This window comes from Saccoglossus kowalevskii, chromosome 12, assembly GCF_978046115.1.
Source record: "Saccoglossus kowalevskii chromosome 12, keSacKowa6.1, whole genome shotgun sequence".
Taxonomy (NCBI): Eukaryota; Metazoa; Hemichordata; class Enteropneusta; family Harrimaniidae; genus Saccoglossus; species Saccoglossus kowalevskii.
Genome location: NC_140652.1, coordinates 25,838,431 through 25,861,081, shown reverse-complemented (window position 1 = coordinate 25,861,081; position 22,651 = coordinate 25,838,431). Strand labels below are relative to the sequence as shown.

The window sequence follows — 22,651 nt, the reverse complement described above, 5'->3', positions numbered from 1 at the left end:
ATTTTTTTTTTCACTTTTGCAAAGAAAAAATTGTGCATTGTTAGTTTGTATTCTTCTATCTATTTTTTGTTTAATCTAGATTCTCAGTAGGCAAGGTAATAAATAATAGTTGTTCTATGTTTGGTGTTGTGTTTATGTTAGAATATCCGTCTTAGTAAAAATATTTTGTGTTTGCTTATTTCCTTTTAAATATGTCATTAAAATGAATTTGTTTCTCCACTTATCATATCTTGGACATTCTAGTCCATGTGTCAAGTCTTAGACATTCTAGTCCATGTGTCATATTTTGGACACCTTAGTCCATGTGTCAAATCTTGGACATCCTAGTCCTTGTGTCAAATCTTGGACATCCTAGTCCATGTGTCAAATCTTGGCCATCCTAATCCATGTGTCATATCTTGGACATCCTAGTCCATGTATCATCTCTTGGACGTCCTAGTCCATGTGTAAAATCTTGGACATACTTATCCATGTGTCATATCTTGGTCATCCTAATCCATGTGTCAAATCTTGGACATCCTAGTCCATGTGTCAAATCTTGGACATCCCAGTCTATGTGTCAAATCTTGGACATCCTAGTCCATGTGTCAAATCTTGGACATCCTAGTCCATGTGTCAAATCCTGGACATCCTAGTCCATGTGTCAAATCTTGGACATCCTAATCCATGTGTCAAATCTTGGACATCCTAGTCCTTGTGTCAAATCTTGGACATTCTAATCCATGTGTCATAACTTGGTCATCCTAATCCATGTGTCAAATCTTGGACATTCTAATCCATGTGTCAAATCTTGGACATCCCAGTCTATGTGTCATATGTTCGACATCCTTGTCCATGTATCATCTCTTGGACATCCTAATATATGTGTCAAATCTTGGACATTCTAGTCTATGTATCATCTCTTGGACATCCTAATATATGTGTCAAATCTTGGACATCCTAGTCCATGTGTCAAATCTTGGACATTCTAATCCATGTGTCATATCTTGGACATTCTAATCCATGTGTCAAATCTTGGACATCCTAGTCCATATATCATCTCTTGGAAGTCCTAATCCATGTGTCATATCTTGGACATCCTTATCTATGTGTCAAATCTTGGACATCCTAATCCACGTGTCAAATCTTAGACATTCCAATCCATGTGTCAAATCTTCGAAATCATTGTCCATGTGTCAAATCTTGTCATATCACGGACATTCTAATGTATGTGTCGAATCTTGGACATCGTTGTTCATGTGTCAAGTCTTGAACATCCTTATATTTGTGCCATATATTGGACATCATTGTCCATGTGTCAAGTCTTGGACATCCTAATCCATATTTCACCAATCAGTTATCGTCAGGCGCCCGTTTGAAACTAACTTGAAACTAAATATCGGTGGATGATTTTAAAGTACACATGTTTAATGTGAATTTCACGATCTGTGTTGATGAAAGGAAATTTTAAGGTAACAAAAATTCCCTGCGAAATATGACTTAGTAGTGGAATCGACAATCTATATTTGCGCAACTTCATACAATATTGCGTTAGAGCGCGAATTAAGGTGAGGAGCATAATCACAAGCCGGTAGGCTGGTTGGCGATCCGCTCCGCTCAAAAACAAGCACCATGTTTTTGGCTGTTTCCATGGTGTGACATAAACGTGAAGCTAACGTCGGTTTATAACTAATACGAAGTTCGCAAACACCATTCAGTTTTTGGAAGTCACTTAGTTTATTACTAGGACCACAATCACTCTCCTAGTCGAGTGACTGTGCTAGGACGTATTCTGCTGTTACATTTATTATTTCCGACAGTTTTGCGATAGCATTTTCTAGAATGAAGCGTTTCCTGTAAATGCTGGAAAGCGAAATAATGAAATAACGAGATGGTAAATATTTACCTAAAGTACAGTGTGTTGACCTTCATAAAAATATACTTCATAATGCAAAACATTAGTCACGGTGAGTTATTTAAATATACGACTCCTAATCGAAAAATATGACCACAGTCCAGAATTTCAGACGGATATTAAGAAACCTAAGAGCATATCAAAAGCATTTACTCTCAAATATAAAAAAGAACTGCAGTCAAAAGTCAAGAATGTCAGCAAATAAAGGACTCTGTCCCACAATCCTTTGTGCGCGTTATTATGGACAGGCGCAAAAAACTGTACCACGCTTGTCAAATCTGGGTCAAATATACAGTACGCTACTATCTTGCCACAGTGGAGTGTTCGGTGACCATTGAATTAGCCTGTGATTCATATTTTATGTGTATTAATTTATTCATCAATTTTCGTGACTGACAGTACTGCCCAAATTTTAGCCAAAAAAACGCAACTGGTGAAACGGAAGAGCATTGCCAGGCAATGGACGCGGGGCTCTTTGGCGACAACCGCATAGAGGTCAAAATACCCGTTCTATTTTTACGCGTTAAATATGGCTCTTCCATTTCGCCCCCTCCGGAATGTTCTACTTTCACAGCCTAATCGCAGGTTTTTCGAAAAACGTCGAAAAAACACAAGAATTAGTAGAAATGTTCCTGTTTTGGGCGGATTATTGATGGAGAATAATGTCTTTATTACAAAAATGCTGAAAAACCGTGAGTTGTTGCCTTAGTTATTTTTTTATTGGCGAAAAACTGCGAACTCGGCAAATTTGGTTGCACAACTTCCCTTTATCATATACACCCAGCGACACTGATAAAACTGGTAGGAGGTAATACATTTGGGGCGAAAGTATTCAAAAATCAGTTTTTGGATGTTGCAATGGCAATGGTGGGCCAGGATTGTTTTCCAATTAGTGACCGCACGACCTACCTGTGAAGTATGAACAAAACCGGCAGAGCCGAAACAATCACAGAGGAGTTAAAAGCCGTTGCTGGTGAAAAGTTACCCCAAATTTAGGGTCAAATTTCTCGGTAATGAAAACAGATATCAAAAATTCAAATGGTAACTTTGTGCCCACACTCAAGCTGAGTAGAATGAGCTATGTCTGAAGTGTTTTATCCCAAATTTGTAGGAGGAGATACATTTGGCGTGAAGCTATCCAAAAATCATTTTTTTTTTGTTGCTATGGCAACGGTGGGCCAAAAAAAATTTTCAGATTTTTCCTTATAACTAGGGTTAAGGTGTGAACGAAATCGGCCAAGCCAAAAAAAACACAGAAGAAATAATAGTGAACACTGGAAATGTACACACACACACAGACACACACACACACACAAAACGACAAAAGTGATTATAAGGGCAATCCTAACGGAGCGGATCGCCAATAATAAAAGCTCTGATTGAGCTAATGTTATTTAAGCATTACTTGTCAATTTTGTAGTAAATTCTTTGTAATAACTAGTTTAAATGCAACTACCAATTTGGTAGATACATTTTCAGAGCTTCAGTTATTCTGAGAGAAATTGATTAAGTATACTAGTATTCAATCGAATATCAAGACTCGTCATTTTTTTTCCATTTTATATAGTATCTGTATATCAAAAATTCCAAGCTTTTTAAATAGTGCCATGTGATGTGTCAGAAAGCCTTAGCATGTGTGTACCGCATACACCTGCCATGTTGAGTCGAAGTGGAATCGAATTTGATACGCCGAAAAAACTGTCATCAAATAAGCTGCTCTCTGATTGGTCTGACTGTTAGGTGTTAAATTTGGGTAGCCAATCAGGCACAATATTGTAAGTAGCTTCGCATTGACTCGTACATCAGTCAATGATTGAAAAAAAAAACGCAAGGAGTCGTCCAGGGGAATGTTTCATAAATATTTTATGAATTTCTATTAAAGCCGCTCGTGTCCTCCCAGATTGTGCCTTCGTGAAACGGAGGGTGGATCAATTGTGACGTTGCCGTTCTGTGACCACTTTAATTGTGTAAGAGATAGACTTGTACACAGTCTCTTGTTTATTTTTTTATTATTTTTTTTTCAATATAAAATAAAATATTATGGGAGTGTGTAAATGGCGAAAGCAGGGTTGCCGCGAAAAAAGGTGTATCTTACATAACTTAGCATTAACCCGGCTTTCGCAATTTATACGCTCCGAACAAAAACAAGAAACTGTGAGCAAGACTATGTAAGAGAAACAATGATTTTGTCAGTCAGTCAGAATCGCATTATTGTGATTTGGGCGTTTTATTTTTCAATAAAATAATATGCGTGGGTGAGTGAGTAAAAATGGCGGAAAGCCCGGTTTTCACCTTTTGTACACTCACGTATTATTTTATTGAAAATACATGTACACCAACAAACAAACAAACAAGAGACGATGTGCAAGTCTAGGCAAGCCAGGTTTTATGACCGGAAAATGACAGCCTTTTCAAACTTTATCAAGCTATTAAATCATAATTGCGTAAACACTTGACAGAAAATGGCTAAATATAGCACTCCGTTTTGTCAGAATATATTTGCTTACTGTAATTAATGGGCTGACAGAATTTGCAAAAGAATCAATGCTTGTTCGACCATAACACTTTGCTTGACACATATAACGGGAAGTCATACTGTTTGAAGCAGTTCGAGCCGAATTCACATTTTGCACTAGTTAGTGTGTTACTGTGCATATATGCAAAAAGGGGCACACCTTTCTGTGTGTATACAGTAATAATGGAAGGTACCGTAAAATCTGTATCAGAAGCCGCATTCCTAATAGAAGTCGCGCCCATTCTTTTGGAATAATTGAGAACCAAAAATTCATCATTTCTCAAATGTGTAAATGCTCTAATAGAAACCGCATCCCCTCTATTCAAGTTGCATTGTAGCATTTTAATAGAAGCCACGGTTTCTAGTACAGATTATAAAGTAGTAGGGACTATAATGAAGAACTATTGTCATACTCAAAACTTGATATATTAATTGCCATTTTTTGGAAATGTTTTAGGTTTCAAGGTAGCAATAATATATTCATTATAAGTCATTGAGCAAAAGGTTGAGATATGAAGGAATAATTCCATCATAGAAACAAGTGAAAACGCATTCTCAATCGAACTATTCATGTTTTTCGAAAAAAATCCCGGTGGTCCAATGTCGTTCATTTTCAATATTCTGATGATCTTAACCCATACTATGAAAGTTCGACTAGTTGGACTAACTTCTATGGTTTGTCGAACATGAATATCTGTAATTCAGTCTGAACCCCCTTAACGACCAGTTACACGCGCCAAGGGTCATTCACACCAGTGTAACAGAAAACAGTTCACAACAAATGACCATCAACTTTCACCACGTTTGATTCTAAATTGATATTACGACTTCGTCTTTGCCAGCATCGCCAACATCTCATTTGCATCATTGAATAAATTAACATATTTATACTTTAAACTGTGGGGTGTGCTGTGACGGAAGCGTTTGTTTTTATTTATTTATTTGTATACATTGTGTACATCACGTGATGGAAACGCATTCTCAACATGGACTGAGAACTAATGTATTATAACCTCATAAACAAACCACAAATTCATATTGAGATATTACATTTCTATTACATCAAAGTAATATATTGTCAGAAAGGTTGAAAAGTATCGTTGTGCTTGATATATATTCATTTTACTGTGTTTTGGAGCCGCATAGGAGTTTGGTCGAAGAAAAATGCATTCTTGAAGAAAAAAATAGATATTGAAATGAGTGACAGCAAAGACATTATAATTTCCCAGCATGCCTTGCAGTTAGCTTGAAAGTTTCAGTGCGTTGTTAAGAGGATTATGTTACAGTCTAATCATGATCAGTTAATTTAGACTTGCATACAGACTCTTGTTTATTTTTTTATTTTTTTGGTGTTTTTTTTCAATAAAATAAAATATAGGAGTGTATAAATGGCGAAAACCGGCATTCACCGTTTATTCATTCCATTGTTATTTAATTTTAGTGAAAAAACGCCAAAAAAAATAAACAAGAGAGTGTATGCAAGTCTACAGTAAGGTCGTAATGCTGTCGACTTCCCGGCTGCTTAGTGGTTGGTGTCAACACAGTCAGTGCTACTATTTTAAAGGGCGGTGGTCGTCGCACTGCGCATGTGTGGCGCGACGACTGCCACCCTTTAAAATTGGTGTGATGTAATTTCCTTTTCTATTTGTAATGTGATGCGCAACGGAATTTGGATGAGTTTACTTCGTTTTTAATTCAAACTCGGGAAGACCGTAGAAAGCGTGTATCAGCTTTTCTGTATAATTCCGGTCTAGTATAGTATATTGCTAATTTTTCCATTAAAAATTCAATGAATTATTTCTGTTTTCCCATCGCTGGGGGCGGGCATATTATCACGCATCCAAATACAGATTTTATAAACACAAGATTCTATCTGTTTGGTGGGTGGCGCTCTCTCACAGGTGATTTATAATTATATATCGTCTGCACACATTTTGTATTGGAACCATGTGTAGGATAGAAACCCGGCGAAAAATAACATATAGTAGGGGCCGAGACGATTATTTCGATTGTAAGCAAATGCCATGGAGCGTAGTGTTGTGGATAGACTGGCGCAGTCGGGGCGATTAATTTGTTTTTGTAGTTTAAATAAAATTAAAAAAAATCGCGAAATCCCTGTGACTGCGAAATCACCTTGACTGGTGGGTGGCGCTCTCTCACAGGTGATTTATAATTATATATCGTCTGCACACATTTTGTATTGGAACCATGTGTAGGATAGAAACCCGGCGAAAAATAACATATAGTAGGGGCCGAGACGATTATTTCGATTGTAAGCAAATGCCATGGAGCGTAGTGTTGTGGATAGACTGGCGCAGTCGGGGCGATTAATTTGTTTTTGTAGTTTAAATAAAATTAAAAAAAATCGCGAAATCCCTGTGACTGCGAAATCACCTTGACTGGTTTATACTGCATGGCTCTCTATCGACACTGCAGGAACCCGTCGATTTTTCAACGGGTAATTATGTTAATGAGTGTTCTAACTGACAATCATCTAAGCCAATCACAACGTCTCTTCAACTGACCTCTGACCGAGAAGACGTCGGCTGATTGTAGCAGCCGATTTTTTTTTCAATTCTACTACAGTACGAGTTACATTTCTACATTGTGAGAAAATAAGAAACGACGACTACGACAAACTCGAATTTCAACGTGCCGCCAAGTTGGGTCTGCAGTGTGACATGTACCATGTTGACCTCATTATGCACGTATTTCGCGCCCACTTCATTATAATATGTGCTCATGAATATTTAATAGCAATGAATTTCCTACAGAATAAACCAGTCGGGATGATTTCGCGCTAACACCTCCATTTGGCGATTTTTTTTATTACAAAACAAATTAATCGCCCCGACTGCGCCAGTCTATGTTGTGGAGTTTGTACAAACACAGTCATATAAATCATATATTCGATGATCCATGTCGGTCAGTGAGCACCTTGTCGACCTTGTCACTGTTTCGATGCGGGTTTGTTCATAAAAGTAGTCACGAAGAAGTCGTGGTCTGGATGCGTTGCAGACGCAACATTTATTTAGCCAACATCTTGGAGAAAAAAGCAACAACAACAACACAGAGCATGGGCGTAAAGGTAATAAAGGTCATACAAACAAAAGAACATCAGCATAGTGTAACAGTCACCGGTACAGTGCGGTGGCACAAAATACAAGTTTTTCAGCCAATCAATTCCAACTCTACAACACAATACAAACTCTCCCTGACGCCATCCTTCATCCCCCGGCGATGAATATGCAAACCTTGCTATTATTGTGAGCGCCATCAACGTGCCTTACACCTTTTAGGAGGTCGTAAACATAAACATCGCGTGACCCGTGCGGTTTTCACAAATTTGAGCAGAGAATTGCGAACAAGATGGACTCGGCTTTCGCAGCAAAGAAGCGCAAGTTAGATGACTTTGGCGACGAGGTACATCATTCCATATGTCATTTTCAATAATGTGCTTCATATTTCCACTGGATAGTTTGGATTTGATCTCCTGTCACTTGTGTGTCAAATCCAAATTGGTATATTGAGTCCCGGTCGCTCTAGGGTCCGGGACTGTAGTTGAGGTTACTGTGGCCGCTAATTGAATCGTGTTAGCGTCATTTGTCTCTCGGGCTACCAGACTGGTTGTACTAACATGTGTAAATACTCGCTACATGTTGTCTGACGATGTCAAATTTGTGATTAAAAATTGTTGTTATTCGCATTTGGGGTCATGAAGTGTGCAGTTTGCAGGGAACCGTGACCAGCACATTCACAGTGCGCGACTTTCTCATCTTGAATGTCATATTTGCATATTTTTTTGACAGCTTGTATATCAATTGGACGATTTTTTATATATTTACTGCAATGCAAACATGTATACGTGTAAGACCACACAGACTACTTGTGATACTAGACTGATTTATCTGGTGATATTTTGTTATTATTTAATTAACGTCGGTAATGCCATGTATATATTTAGCGCTGGACTTAGCGGCGTGGTTTGAGAGGGTGTGTTGGGTCTCGTGATCCATGTACTACCGGTAGTATGCGATCGTCGACAGTCCCGATAAAACCCGGTGGATGTCACCGACCTTTGAAAACCTTTTAAGTCAGGGACCTGGTTTTAGGTACTTGTCTCAGTAATTGTTGTTACTGTAATGTTTGAAACTGATTTTTCAAAGAAGAGTTTTGTGTTCATGCGATTCAGCCAAAACCGGTAAACAAATACGCAGTGCCAGGCGGACACATTGTTTTTCACGATCATATTACATTTTACACAAAAGGGCATAGCTGTAATCTGATTGGACAATGCCATTGTCACACCCATGACCAGGCCCCTTGCCACACCTGCTCATTAAATTGGTGAACTTTGCTTCAAAATGAGGTGGTAAAAAAGAAGTTTTATCACAAATCTCACAATTGTGCATTATATTTAAAAATGCCAGTCTCATAAATATTCTTGATTTAACAGTTTTAGGATGTGACTTTTCAAAAATCTAATGATTTTTTTTTCTGAATAATGCAATATTTTTTTTATTTCAAAATTAAAAAGGTTTACACACAGTCCCGGATAGAGGGACTGTGGTTTACATTATTCATTCTCTAAGACAGACCAGAAACGGAAACGAGACAAAAACAAAAGATTTTTCAAGTTAGCGTGGGGGAAATAACGTTGCTAAGTATTATCGTCAGGGAAAGCGATTGTTTAAGCTAGTCTGTGATTGGTTGCTGGTAATGTTTGGGGGATTTTGACCAGTTTGTGACGTAGGCTTGTCTTAGAGAATGGAGGTAAAAAGAGAAGGAGTCACAGCCAAGCTTAGATCAAAGGTACCAGGATGGTCGCCACTGTTTGTACATAGATCAGGGAGTTTATTTGCCGAACGGACCAAGGAGCACAGTTTCCTCTTAGCGCAGTGAGGATTACCATGTATTAGCATACTACGGACGCCTTCGGCAGCACTCAGCGATTTTTGTGACAATTCTAGTCAAATTCTTATAAACAAATATGCCGACGATCGATAGGCGCACGAGTTTGACTACGATGCTGAAACTGCTATATTCTTCAATTCAGAAGACGTAAACGAAATTGAATAGCATATTACAGACGAAGAATTGTTTTGCATATGCTGTGATCGAAACGATTGCTCGAAAACAAAAAATGCAACAAATTTCTTGTACATGGTGTATAAAGAATATTGACGCACTGCCATAGGAAGTAGGACAAACACGGGATATAAACTTCAAAAAGTGTCATTTCGAACCTCAAAATTTAGTCTCTGGTACAACGCGGTGCGGTCTATGCCTCGCACCATTGCAAAGATCATTAAACGAACTTTATTTTGGTTTCGAAACATTACAATATTGCTGATTCAAAAATACAACGGAAAATGTGCTGAAAAACGAAAAATTACATAAACTTAACAAGAAGTTCTCCGATTTTCAAAATTCCAACTTTCCCGTTCTCACAAACACGTTTACTTTACGTATAGAAGATATGCGCATGCTTTATGTCCTTTGACATTTACGGCGACACCGTAAAACAAGACCTTGGAATGTGGACTGTGCGCAGCAACAGAGAGTAAATCACGCGTCGGCGACGATCCTGGGGTGAAAGGAGGATAAGACAAAGGGAATTATGGGATTGAACTTGTCTAAAACAAAAGAAGTTTAGGAGGATTATTTTGGCTGTGACTCCTTCTCTTTTTACCTCCATGCATTATTCCATCATCACTTCTACAGTGTTAAATCATATGACTGATAATCCCTAGTTTTGGTTTATTGATTACAACAGTCTTCGCATTACTGTAGAATTCATTATTTTCGCTTAAGTTAATTTACACAATTTTCGCTGAAGGAATGATTCAGTTATAATAAAATCTAGTAAACATACCTTTTTCCCTATATTTCACATTCAACTCATCAAAAATCGGTGAAAATAAATTCCACACAAAACACCCAAAATGTTTATTCAGCGAAAATCAAGATCACAAGAACATATTATTCTTTATATAGCTGGAATGGTAATGTATTGATAAATATCACATTATCAATGGCAAATATTAACTACTTTGATAACAGTTAAATTTCAACTATTCAACTGCCCCATAAGGCCAACAAAAAAAATTGTTTTGTTGCCCTCAGCGACCGACCGAAAAATATGAAATATCAGGTTGCGGTTTTTTTTTGTTTTTTTTTTAATAGACCCAAATATTAAAAACTCACCATTTTAAGCAGTAAAAAAGTGTTACCTCTAAAAATTAATGATCCTGGACAGTTGTTTGATCCCCAGGGTCCCCGGGGGCGATAAGTGGCGACTTTGAACCTCGGGTTGATCTGTATTTAAATACAAAAGACTGAAAGAAACACTTTGATTTTTGTGTTTAATATCTAGCATGCGTTTGATTGATTCCCATATACCTCGGCTATTTACGATACCCTTAGTTTTCACAAGTTAAAAAAAAAATTAAAAATTTAACCAACCGACCCAATTTTTCAATTTTCCGAGTTGAGGGCAACATAAGCTTCTTTTTTTTTTGGCATAATGAGCATATTACAAGTACCCAGTAATAATTCCTTCAGATGCCTGTAGCTTAGTCCTGAGTAAGGTCACAGTGTCACACGCAACGTAATATTACCGTAATTGGTATAGTACAGGTGTGATGGTTCAAATACCAAAATGGCAACAGTAACAGAAAGACTTCCCTGGCGGCGATGATAAAATACGAACACGGAGCCAACAGATGAGGTTTCAATTGGTACTGGTATTATTATACTCTGCAAACATCAAGTACAATAACGCGTTAAAACTCCACTACTCCAATAACTAGATACTTAAACTCCAATACAATTCAACGAGATCTCCGATCTGAACTCAGTGCTGAACAACTCCCCTATATATACCCCCACTGTCTATAAATAGACCATTACATCAGCATACATAATGAGTCTGGAACTTACTACCAATTTCTAGAATGTTCCATTACCTTCTATTGCCTCCTACAGTGTTCTATTACCTATTCAACCAGTTTCTAAACAAAATCTAGAATATTCCACCCAGACACAGTACGGTTCTAGAACATTCTCAGTGACACGGAAGTCGTAAATAAGTCGTATGCGACATGCAGTTTCATCTCAGCTTTTTCCAATTATAGGTAATTACTATAAAATCTGTTTTAGAAGCAGCAGCTTCTATTAAAATGGTACAATGCAACAGAGAAGATGCGGCTTCTATTAGAGCATCTACACATATGAGAAATGGTGAATTTTTGGTTCTCAATTATTCAAATAGAATGGGTGCGACTTCTTTTAGGGATGCAGCTTCTAATATAGATTTTATGGTACCAGCACAGAAGAAAGTTAACTGTTACAGGCAGAATCTATCTGCATTGGACACTTCCACTAAACTTCAACTTAACAATCACTCAGGATTATAGAAATTCTAGTCTAATTCTGTTTGGTGTACATAATCATGGCAAGTAGAAAGAAAAAAAGATGCAATTGTTCTGCCCTGTTCTTTGATCACTTTGGTTTATTTACTTAGTGAACAATCCTGTAATGTATTCATGTTCATAAATGGTTGTTTTACAGAGATGAAGTTTTTGACTCCTGGGTGCGAAGCACACAATGGGAATTTTAGCAGTTCGCCTGTATGTTTGTGTGCGAGTGTGTCCTTCTGTTCCACTGATATCTCAAGAACCATATGTTGGTTTTTGATGAAACTTGATGCATAGATGCTCTGGGCTAATACGCAGATTTGATTAGGTTTTGGGTAATACCCATGCTTATTAATTACCTAATTTGCATGATAATTAGCTGATTTTTAGCTGTGCCAGGACTGTTTCACTGATATCTAAAGAACCACTCATTGGATTTTGATGAAACTTAGTACATATATGCTCTGGGACAATTTGCAGACCTCATTAGTTTTGGGTAGAAATCCCTATGCATATTAATTACCTAATTTGCAGAAAGATTTGTTAATTTTCAACTTTTCTACTGATATCTTATGTACTAATCATCACAATACAATGAAAGTTGATGTCATAAGACAATGCAGAGGTCTGGTAAGTTTTGTGTTAATATCCATGCATTACATAACTTGCATAATTAGTAAATCTTTTAGCTTTTGCAGCTGATATTTCAAGTACTAATCATTACATTTCAATGAATCTTGGTAAATAGATGCTCTATGACTATTAATTACCTAACTTCTATAATTAGTAAATTTTTAGCTTTTCTGCTGATGTTTTAAGTACTAATCTTAACATTTCAACTTGGTACATTTATGCTCCATGACTGTTCACAGACTGATTAGTTTTGGGTTAAAAATCCATGCATATTAATTACCTAATTTGCTTATTATTTGCAAAGATTACGACCCAATATGAATTTATTTCATGGTTTTATCAGTGTCCTACCATCATATTTTGGGCACGCACATATTTAAAAGTCAGTTTTTTATGAATAGACCAACCAGAAAATAGCGAAACTAATGCGTAAAATAGATTATCATATGAGTGATTGTCCATCATTTGCATCAACCTTTTAATTAATAATTTTCTGACTTCTTCTTGAAAAGTACGAGTCTGATTGCTTTGATATTTGACCTCTCTTACATTTGTTACATTTGCTAAATTTGGTGGTATTTTTTGTGACTTCTTGTTGAAAACTGCAAGTTCAATTGCTTTCATATTATACATAAAGGTACCTCAGTAGACCTTCCTCAGATTTTCTAATAATAATTCTTTAATTGAAATGTGCATTGTTAATAGTGAGAGCTATCTCGGCCGACAGGCTGCTTGTTTTTTAACATGTCCCATCAGTGCATGTGTAACATTGTTTAACATGGCTGTTCCACCCTAGACTGGCGCAGTCGGGGCGATTAATTTGTTTTTGTAGTTTTAATAAAATAAAAAATTTCGCGAAATTGAGGTGTTAGCGCAAAATCTACTCTAACTGCGAAATCACCCCCGACTGGTTTATTTGGCAGGAAATTCATTGCTATTAAATATTCGGAAATACGTGCATAATGAGGTCAACATGGTCACACTGCAGACCCAACGTGGCGGCATGTTGAAATTCAAGTTTGTCGTATTCGTCGTTTCTAATTCATCACAATGTGTAAAAAAAGTAACTCGTACTAGTCGTAGAGTTAAAAAAAAAATTGGCTGCTACAATCAGCCGACGTCTTCTCGGTCGGAGGTCAGTTGAAGAGACATTGTGATTGGCTTAGATGATTGATAATTAGAACACTCATTAACATAATTACCCGTTAAAAAATCGACGGGTTCCTGCAGTGTTGATAGAGGGCCATGCAGAATAAACCAGTTAGGATGATTCGCAGTTACAGGAGATTTCGCGCTAACACATCCATTTCGCGATTTTTTTTATTTTATTCAATCTATGGTATCAAAAACAAATTAATCGCCCCGACTGCGCCAGTCTAGTTTCACCCTTGCAACATATGGCTATATAAGTTTTTCAATATACCTGAAACAAATGGACTGGAGGATGAAAGGGTGACATTGACATCCTCACTTTATCATTATTGTCATTCATCATGGCTGTCGCAATAATACCGCGATAGACAGTCTTTGTTTGACGATTTGTTGTGGTCATTTTGGCTCCTTTTTTCGGCTCGTTTTTTAAGTTGTTTGGTACGTTTTTTAGTCGTTTGGCTCATTTTGTAATATGTCTAAGCCCCTAAAATTATAGGAAAACATATAAATGTGCCCGAACATTGTGACAGTGAGCAAATACGACATCCAATCCAGACTTTCCCGCCAATTTTTCTGCACTTTTTTCTTATGTTCTTCATTCTTTCTGAAAATGAACCATAATTTGGGGGCCAGCAGACAAAATTTGTGTCAATATTAGTTTCTATTCAAAAAATTTGTTTATTTTTGTCCTGATCTTCTGAAGGAAAGTGCAGACTATAAACAAGACTATTTTGTGAATTCGTGATGCAAAGACGGAACTAGTGGTGAAAAGCATAAGCCTGACATTTCCAACAATTTTGACAAGTCCAAGCATGAACAAAACAATGAATTCAGTCGGGTATTTATTTTTATTGTATAAAATATGAATTATGACATTTATCCAGAATTCTATTCAACTGAAAAATTAATTACATGTGCATACAGGTAATGCAATATAAATGAGAAATGTATCTATTATAAATTTATTTTATATTATAAATTTTATTTATATAGTATGTGGTACTATGATTTGCTGACGGACAAAATCTGTTTAGAGACTATATCAGAACATGTGACTGATTTATTAAATATTTTTTAAGAAAAACCAATAGTACAATATGCCTCATGAATGATCTGTAAAGATCAACCATCCTACCTATTAATAGGGAGTATTTTTGTCTAAAAACAGCATTATTTTTTAATATTGCTGGTATACCTCATGAAAATATTTTTTTATTTCAATAAAATGAAAAAATTTTCATTCAGGCCCTACCAGTCTTTCCCACCAACATTTTTCTGTCCTTTTTTCTAATATTCTTATTTATAAATATTTCTGGAAATGAACCCTAATTTAGGATCCAACAAAATTTGAGTCAATTTTCAGTTTTTACTGAAAAAAATTTGACTATTTTTGTTCCAATCTTCTGAAGGAAAGTGCAGACTATAAACAGGGCTATTTTGTGAATTTGTGATGAAAAGACGAAACTGGTGGTGAAAAATTAATTGGATTAGGAAAACATCTTTTGAAACCGAAAAACAAATAATTCTCCATTCTACATGTATCTTCCATATTGAAAAAAATAAACGAGACACATTTAAATTGTCCAATGCAGAGAGGCAAAATTTGTTTGGGTTGTCAATTTCACATATCTTTTTGATGCCACTACTACCTTTGTCGTTTTTACATTCTATTTCAGGCTTAAAAAGGTTGAAATTGCAGAAACCTGAAAACAGAAAATGTGGTTATTTCCTTGCCTACTCCAAAGAGTTGATGTTATAAATTAAAATTACAACAATATAGAAAATATTAGCATGATAATTATTGTCAGTCACAGCTGCGTAAAACATACAAATGAAAATTCTCTTCCATTGAAAAATTAATTTCAAAGAAATGGGATTATAATTTACGTAACGTTCATTTCAATTCTAGCTGTTGTGAACAGTTCCCACCAAATTCTAGTTGTTTAAGCTAATACATGTATGTATACATACATGTAGCCTGAATTACGGTAGATTTTATTAGTCCCCGATCGGACGAAGTCAAAAAACTGGGACTTATAATTCTGTCTCCGTCCATGCGTTTGTGCGTCCGTCCGGAGTTATATCTCAGAATCCCTTGAACTGATTCCGTTCATTCTTTGCATGTGCCTAGTACTTTATGTGGGACATATGCACATGCAGTGGTTTAGCGATTCAATTCAAAATGGCCGACTGGCAGCCATCTTGGTTTTTGAAAATGTTGTATTTTGGACATGCTTTGTCAGTTGTTATTTAAACTTGGTACATAGATAATACATGTTAGGATATATGTCCATGACGATTTATTTTGCAATTGGATCAAAGATGGTCGACTGGCAGGCATCTTGTTTTGTTTTTTTATGCGGTATCTTGGACGTGCTCTGTCAGTTTTCATTCAAATTTGGCACATACATTGTACATGTACTTCATGCATGTTAGGATGCACGTCCATGACAATTTGTTTCAAAATCTTGTCAAGGATGGCCGATTGACAGCCATCTGACTTTTTGGCCTTGCTACTATATTTCCACAATTTATGCACCATTTCATTTGTATTTGGCACATACATCATACATATCAGTGTGTTTCATAATCAGATCAAAGATGACCGAATAACGGCTGTTTTTTTTATTTTTGGCCATATTACTACTACACGGAACACGTGTTTTGATGTAAATAAACAATCTGTTGTATACGCCACTTGGAACTCAAGTTTCAAGGACACACTCGCGACAACTTCTCCGCTTTAATATGACGAGCACAAAGAGAACTTTCCAAAATTTAACGGGGACTGTGTCATTTTCAATTACTTGTTTTGCTTAGTCATCTTCCCCAATAAAAAAATATTCATATTTCTCATGACCAGACGCGTCAGTTAAAAACAGTGCACTTCACAGATTTTGTTTTCTTCTAGTGCATACCATGTCATACCCATCCAAAGAAATCATTGGGTATGCCCTTAGTGCATACCATTTCTGTCCCATCCCAACCAAATTATTAGTCCTGCATTGGTGAATGCCAATTCATAGCCCATCCCAACCAAATTATTAGTCCTGCATTGGTGAATGCCAATTCATAGCCCTTCCCAACCAAATTATTAGTCCTGCATTGGTGAATGCCAATTCATAGCCCTTCCCAACCAAAGTACTGGTCCTGCCCTTGGTCTTGGTGCTTGCCATTTCTTAACCCATCCTAACCACATTATTGGTCCTGCCCTTGGTGCATACCATTTCGTAGCCCATCCCAACCAAATTATTGGTCCTGCCCTTTGTGCATGTCATTTTGTAGCCAATCCCAACCAAATTATTGGTCCTGCCCTTTGTGCATGTCATTTTGTAGCCAATCCCAACCAAATTATTGGTCCTGCCCTTGGTGCATGCCATTTCTTAACCCATCCCAACCAAATTATTTGTCCTGCCCTTGGAAAATGCCATTTTGTTGTCCATCGCAACCGAATCATTGGTGCAATCAACTTTTCTTGGCCAATCCTAGCCAGGCCATTGGTGGGTGTTTGTGTACGTACCATACTGATTGTGATTATCTTGCTTTTAGGCTTTAAAAAAATCATGTTTCTGGTCAATGTACGCCCCACATAAAAAAAGTGCAGGCCATTTTTGTTTTCGCTTATTTTATATTGTCATCTGTTGACGAAGTGATAAAATCCGAAAACGGTGAAATATTTTAGCAAAAAAAATTTCTTCACTATTTAAAAAAAACACATAAATGTGTTGTTTTTTTTGCGAGGCCTAATCTCTGCTTCAGATAGGGGTACACCAGGTTATCAGAAGTACCGTAGTGATAAACAAAAATCTCATAAACAACATTGAAGTCATCAAATCAGCTCATTAGCGTTCCTACTATCTATAGTACTGTTAGCACCAATATTCCCTGCCTTAGTTTGTATAACAACTCACAAGATAAGATGTCATTTAATCTAGGCTACTGCACCTAACATTAACTGTGTCTCAAATGTTACACTCCATACACTTCTCATGCACGGAAAAAAAGGCTTTTAAAGACATGGCAAAAGTCACAGTTTATCCAAAACAAATATGAAAAGACACAGATTTGAACTTGTTTTTCTATAGTGAACTGGTGGAACTATTGTAATATAATCAAAGTGTTTTTACCGATAGTTTAGGATTACGGTGTTATAGAAGATTTGTCGGTTTCAAGTGCACATGAAATAGCACATGGTGTTGAATCATCTGGTTAGTAATGCTACATGTGTACATACAGGTTTGGTGTAGTTTATGCTGCGCATCGTCAATTACTCAACTTGATTTTGTGGGATTTCATTTTGACTTGGTATCCCTACAAAACCAGTCATGTTTGAGAACACACTCATTATCGTAGCGGTTTTATACCAGCAAGGTAATTATGTTGTAACAGAAAACCGCAAATTGTCTATTTCATGTGTGTTATGTTCAACGTATTTATAACAGACTAATCAAAAATCAAAACTAAAGATGAAAGAAACACCTCATAAATGAATTTTGACATTTATTTTACGCTTACAGAGTATGGTATTATTATTACAACCCGAACCAAGTCGTAAAATTATACAATTGAGCAACAAAAAACTGTACATGTCTTTTAAAGCAGAGAGGTCACCTGTGCACACATGGGAATCGGGTTCTAAGGTTCGATAACAACACAAGCTAAAAATGCAAAGGCTCATGGTTCGACGCTTATTTTGTAAACAACCACACACTATGGACATCTGTCACATGCACTGGTGACAAATCCCCCCTTTAATACTTTATTTTCACTTACTTATACTTTATTTTCGCTTGGAAATATATATACATGTACCTTTGTCCTATATTTTACATTCAACTCATCAAAAATCAGTGAAAATACCAGTAAACTCCATGCAAAACACCCAAAATATTTTTTAAGCAAAAATTGATTTCAGCAAAAATAAATAATTTAACAGTACATAAGCAGTGTGCTGTTTCACCAACATACTTCTTTGCCCTTTTTTCATGTATTCCTCAATATTTCTGGAAGCGAACCCTATGCTAATTTTGGAGCCAACAGACAAAATTTGAGTCAATTTTCAGTTGTTGTCGCAATCTTCTGGAAGGAAAGTGCAGACTATAAATGGGACTATTTTGTGATGAAAAGAAGAAACTGGTGGTGAAAAGGTTAATGCATCACCTGCTGAAAAGTACCGGTAACCAGATAATTCAGTTTAGTTGATAATCGTCGATTTCATGTTTTGACCTATATAATCTGCTTTTTTTAGGATCCCTATCTGATTTCAGTTTTATTATGTTATCAATACCTTGATATAAATTTGGTTTGTCTGAAATACATGTATATGCATAGAATCTTAGTTTTACATTGTGGAACTATCTGTCACTTACTGGTACATGGATATTGAATATTATGTCTTGGTTTTGCGTAATCTGACACTTCTATGAAGTGTATATACTCGCACAGATTTTCTGTAACGCAACGAGTTGTGTTAATTCACTGGTGTTTCATGATGCAACAAAAAATCGTTGATATAGTGATTTTGAAAAATGTTTAGTATAGTTATGAGATTTGTAAAATTAAAATAACATTTTGTAAACAAATTAAGGGTAAAAATGAAAGAAATGAGGTCACATACAATTTTTTTTTTTCTGAACACTGTACTAAATCATTAAAATACTGTAAAACATGTTGAAAAAGTGACATACTATTTTAGCGAATTGTGGTAAAATGACGTAATAGCGAAATGTTGATTTAGCGAATCTCTCTCATCTTCATTGATTTCCCGTTTTCACAATACTTGTCTGTCGCCTGCCAAAACAAATGCGCAGTTATCACCTCCAGAAAAACAAAGAAAAACTGTCAAGTGTAATAAGGAAGCGCTCCGGATTATTACACTTTCTGTGTTTACAAAGTGTGTGTGGAGAAAAAGAGGTTGCTTGGCCGCCATTTTGAATTTATAATGAAGTCATTAGCAACATGTCATGTTTTACAGTATCTTCTGACCACAAAAACACTTATTGTAATTTACATAACCGTATGCATTACTAATAGAGCAAATACAGTGCATGTTTGCCAGGGCTACACATGTATGTGAAGGAAAGTACCAGTGTGAATTATCAGGCCAAAAAAAAAAATTGTTTTGTTGCCCTCAGCAACCGACCAAAAAATATGAAATATCGGGTCGCTTTTTTTTCTCTCCATATACCTCGGCTATTTACGATGCCCTTAGTTTTCCGACTGACCAACCCAATTTTTCAATTTTCCAACATAAGTTTGTTTTTTGGCCTAATAATGTTATTCTTGGGTAACATCCCATTAATATTTGAATGAATCAGTAACGTAACCTTTTCACCACCAGAGTTTTTTGTCCAAATATTTTGACAATTTTTCTGATATTCTTCAATATTTCTGGAAATGAACCCTAATTTTGGAGCCAACAAACAAAATTTGAGACAATTTTCAGTTTTTGCTCAAAAAATTTGGTTATTTTTGTCCCAATCTTTTGAAGGAAAGAGGGAACTGGTGGTGAAAAGGTTAAACTTCTCATCGACTACAAGTCAGCCCCAGAAAGTACTGTAAAATCTGTATTAGAAGTTGTGGTTTATACTAAAATGGTACAATACAACAGAGGGAATGCGTTTTTTATTACACATATGAGAAATTGTGTTTTTTTAGTTTACAATTATTCAAAAAGAATGAGTGCGACTTCTATAAGGGATGCGGCTTCTAATACAGATTGTATGATTATTTGAGATCATGAATATACAGTACAGCTCAAAACTTACTTACCTAATGCGTTGACTTACGTTAACGCCACGTTAAGATCGCGTTAGAACCATGCCAATGCCTCGTTAACGCAGGTTAGCTTTGCGTTAACGCAAGCAGCTCATTAACTTTGATAGCTTAGTTTGCATGCAAATTAGGAGAACAATAGTGTTCCGTGATCACGTGTGCAACAAAGCTGGTCGAAAAGACTTAGTCTGTAGACTTCAGTATTTGAATTTGCGCGAACGTTTTTACAGTTTTAATAAAAAATAAAACTACGTATTTATGTTATTTTGATCTAGATTCAAATATATAAAAAAATGTAGTAGTCACGTTGCAAGACGGTTATTTGGAATGATGCAGTACGACATACAAAGTATCATTTTTTTCTTACGTCGTAGGCAAAAATGTGTGCATTTGTTTCGGTAAATTACGTAAAGTCGTACAAATTGTACTTTGATTTTTGTACAAATTCGGTAATCATTCGTTTCTTGGATATATCAATTCAGTTTGACAATAACACCTTTGATTTGTGTTCAGTGAAAGAAGCCTTTCGCAAACCTCAGACTTGTATTACTAGTCTGAGCGCAAACCCAAACAGACGTGCTGTGCTGTGCTGTCCCGTGTCAGACGAGAAGTGACGCTGACATGTCTTATTTTGTTATGGACGCTTAACATTTTATTTTTTGCTGGGGATATTTAAGGGGAGAGTAGGAAATCGAAAGGGCGGTTCACAACGGTCATCGCCGCAGACTGCTTATCATTTGGGGTGGCCACTATGTACCGACTGCAACAGCGGTCATAGGAAAAGTGTGAAATACGTACTGAACAGTTTCCTTTGTGATTCCATGAGTCTTTGTTTCAAATAGCTGTTTTTAAATCGAGCAGTTGCGAGCATCGCTGGCGTGGAAATACTAAGTACATGGTAATATCGGCCCATGTATTTTAATAACGTTTAAAATAGCCGAGCCTTCCAGATTCAAGCCTCTTGTTGATTGACAACAGTAGGTATCACTAATGTTTATTCTTTGTCTGTATCGCATTTCAGACAAAATGTTCAAGATCGGTAAACAAGAAATGGACAAACTAAAATGTCGTGTGTTTCACGTGCGATGTGGTTTTTAAAAAACAGAGTTAAGCGATCATGTACGTCCTATAAATCTATACAGGGTGTATATACACCCTACATGCTGTTGGTATTTCTAGTAATCACTATAAAATCTACCTGTATATGTAATGCACTGAATATTAAAGTTATTTTTAGCCGCTTTGACAATAAATGAATGTATACAGTATACTGAATGGTGATCACAATACTCCTAACGTGGTACAATGAGAAATGATGAAATAGGGAGAAGTGAGCAGCTGACAAACGATATGTACCGATATGAATAAATGAGGTGGCATAGGCAGGCCATTTGGTGCAGTGGTTGCCAGTTTGGATCACACAAGCGGTACTGGCACTGGTATCTGGCACTGTAACACTATATGTTACAGAGTGCCCTATTTTTGCAGTATTGCCCTGGATATTTGCATCTTACCATATTGTTGAGAGAAGCGTCTAATAAAAAAAACAAACCTGGCAGCCTCCAGGGTTTGACCGGACCGCACACAAAATAGTTCACTAAATCAGTTCAAATATTTTGGGTTTCTGCATTCCCATGATGTATCTTGTGCATCGGTCAATACTCCTGCTGTACTCCCCGTCTTAGTGCATACTTTGCAGTATCCTCATGATAACCTCAAATTACTCTTCCAGTGAGTTATTTCTCCATCTTATATGCATATATTATTCACTTAGTTTCAAATTCATTATGTAATAAGTGAATTTTCCCCCAAAAAATTTCCCCTATCTTCATCAATATAAATTGTTGAGAAAATATGAAAAAAATTAAACGAGTTTATTTTTTTGAAAGTGAGAAAAGTTGAGAGTGGCGTTCAAAGGGTTGATCATGAAGTATGTAAAGTTTTATTTTATTGAAGTTGCATGATTTCAGTTAATCTTGGATCCACAGTACTGACGAAGTGGGTGTTTTATATATTCGATCATTGACAGCCCACACAATACTGCAATGGATTTTTCTATCTGCAAAATGAAGTGGATATGTAAGACAAAATACAAGGAATGTACATGCATAACCTGCAAAAATCTAATCTTGATCTTGCTTGTTTGATTTTTAAATCAAATTGTGCCAATTTCAAAGTGTAATTGATGTTTTCATTGATATATCAAGGTTCTGGAAGCTATTACCGTTAAATCTGTATTAGAAGCCGCATACCTAATAGAAGTTG

At 36.3% G+C, this 22,651-nt stretch overlaps 1 protein-coding gene across 1 annotated transcript in view; it reads left to right on the top strand.

Moving 5' to 3' along the window:
- The first annotated feature begins 7,713 nt into the window (after positions 1-7,713).
- The window catches only part of LOC100313702 (phenylalanine hydroxlase), a 42,420-nt gene continuing 27,482 nt past the window's right edge, over positions 7,714-22,651 (top strand). Inside the window, exon 1 of the mRNA NM_001168157.2 lies at positions 7,714-7,832. Within this exon, the coding sequence (NP_001161629.1) occupies positions 7,779-7,832 (54 nt within the window). The 5' untranslated portion in view covers positions 7,714-7,778. The remainder of the gene's footprint in view (positions 7,833-22,651) is intronic.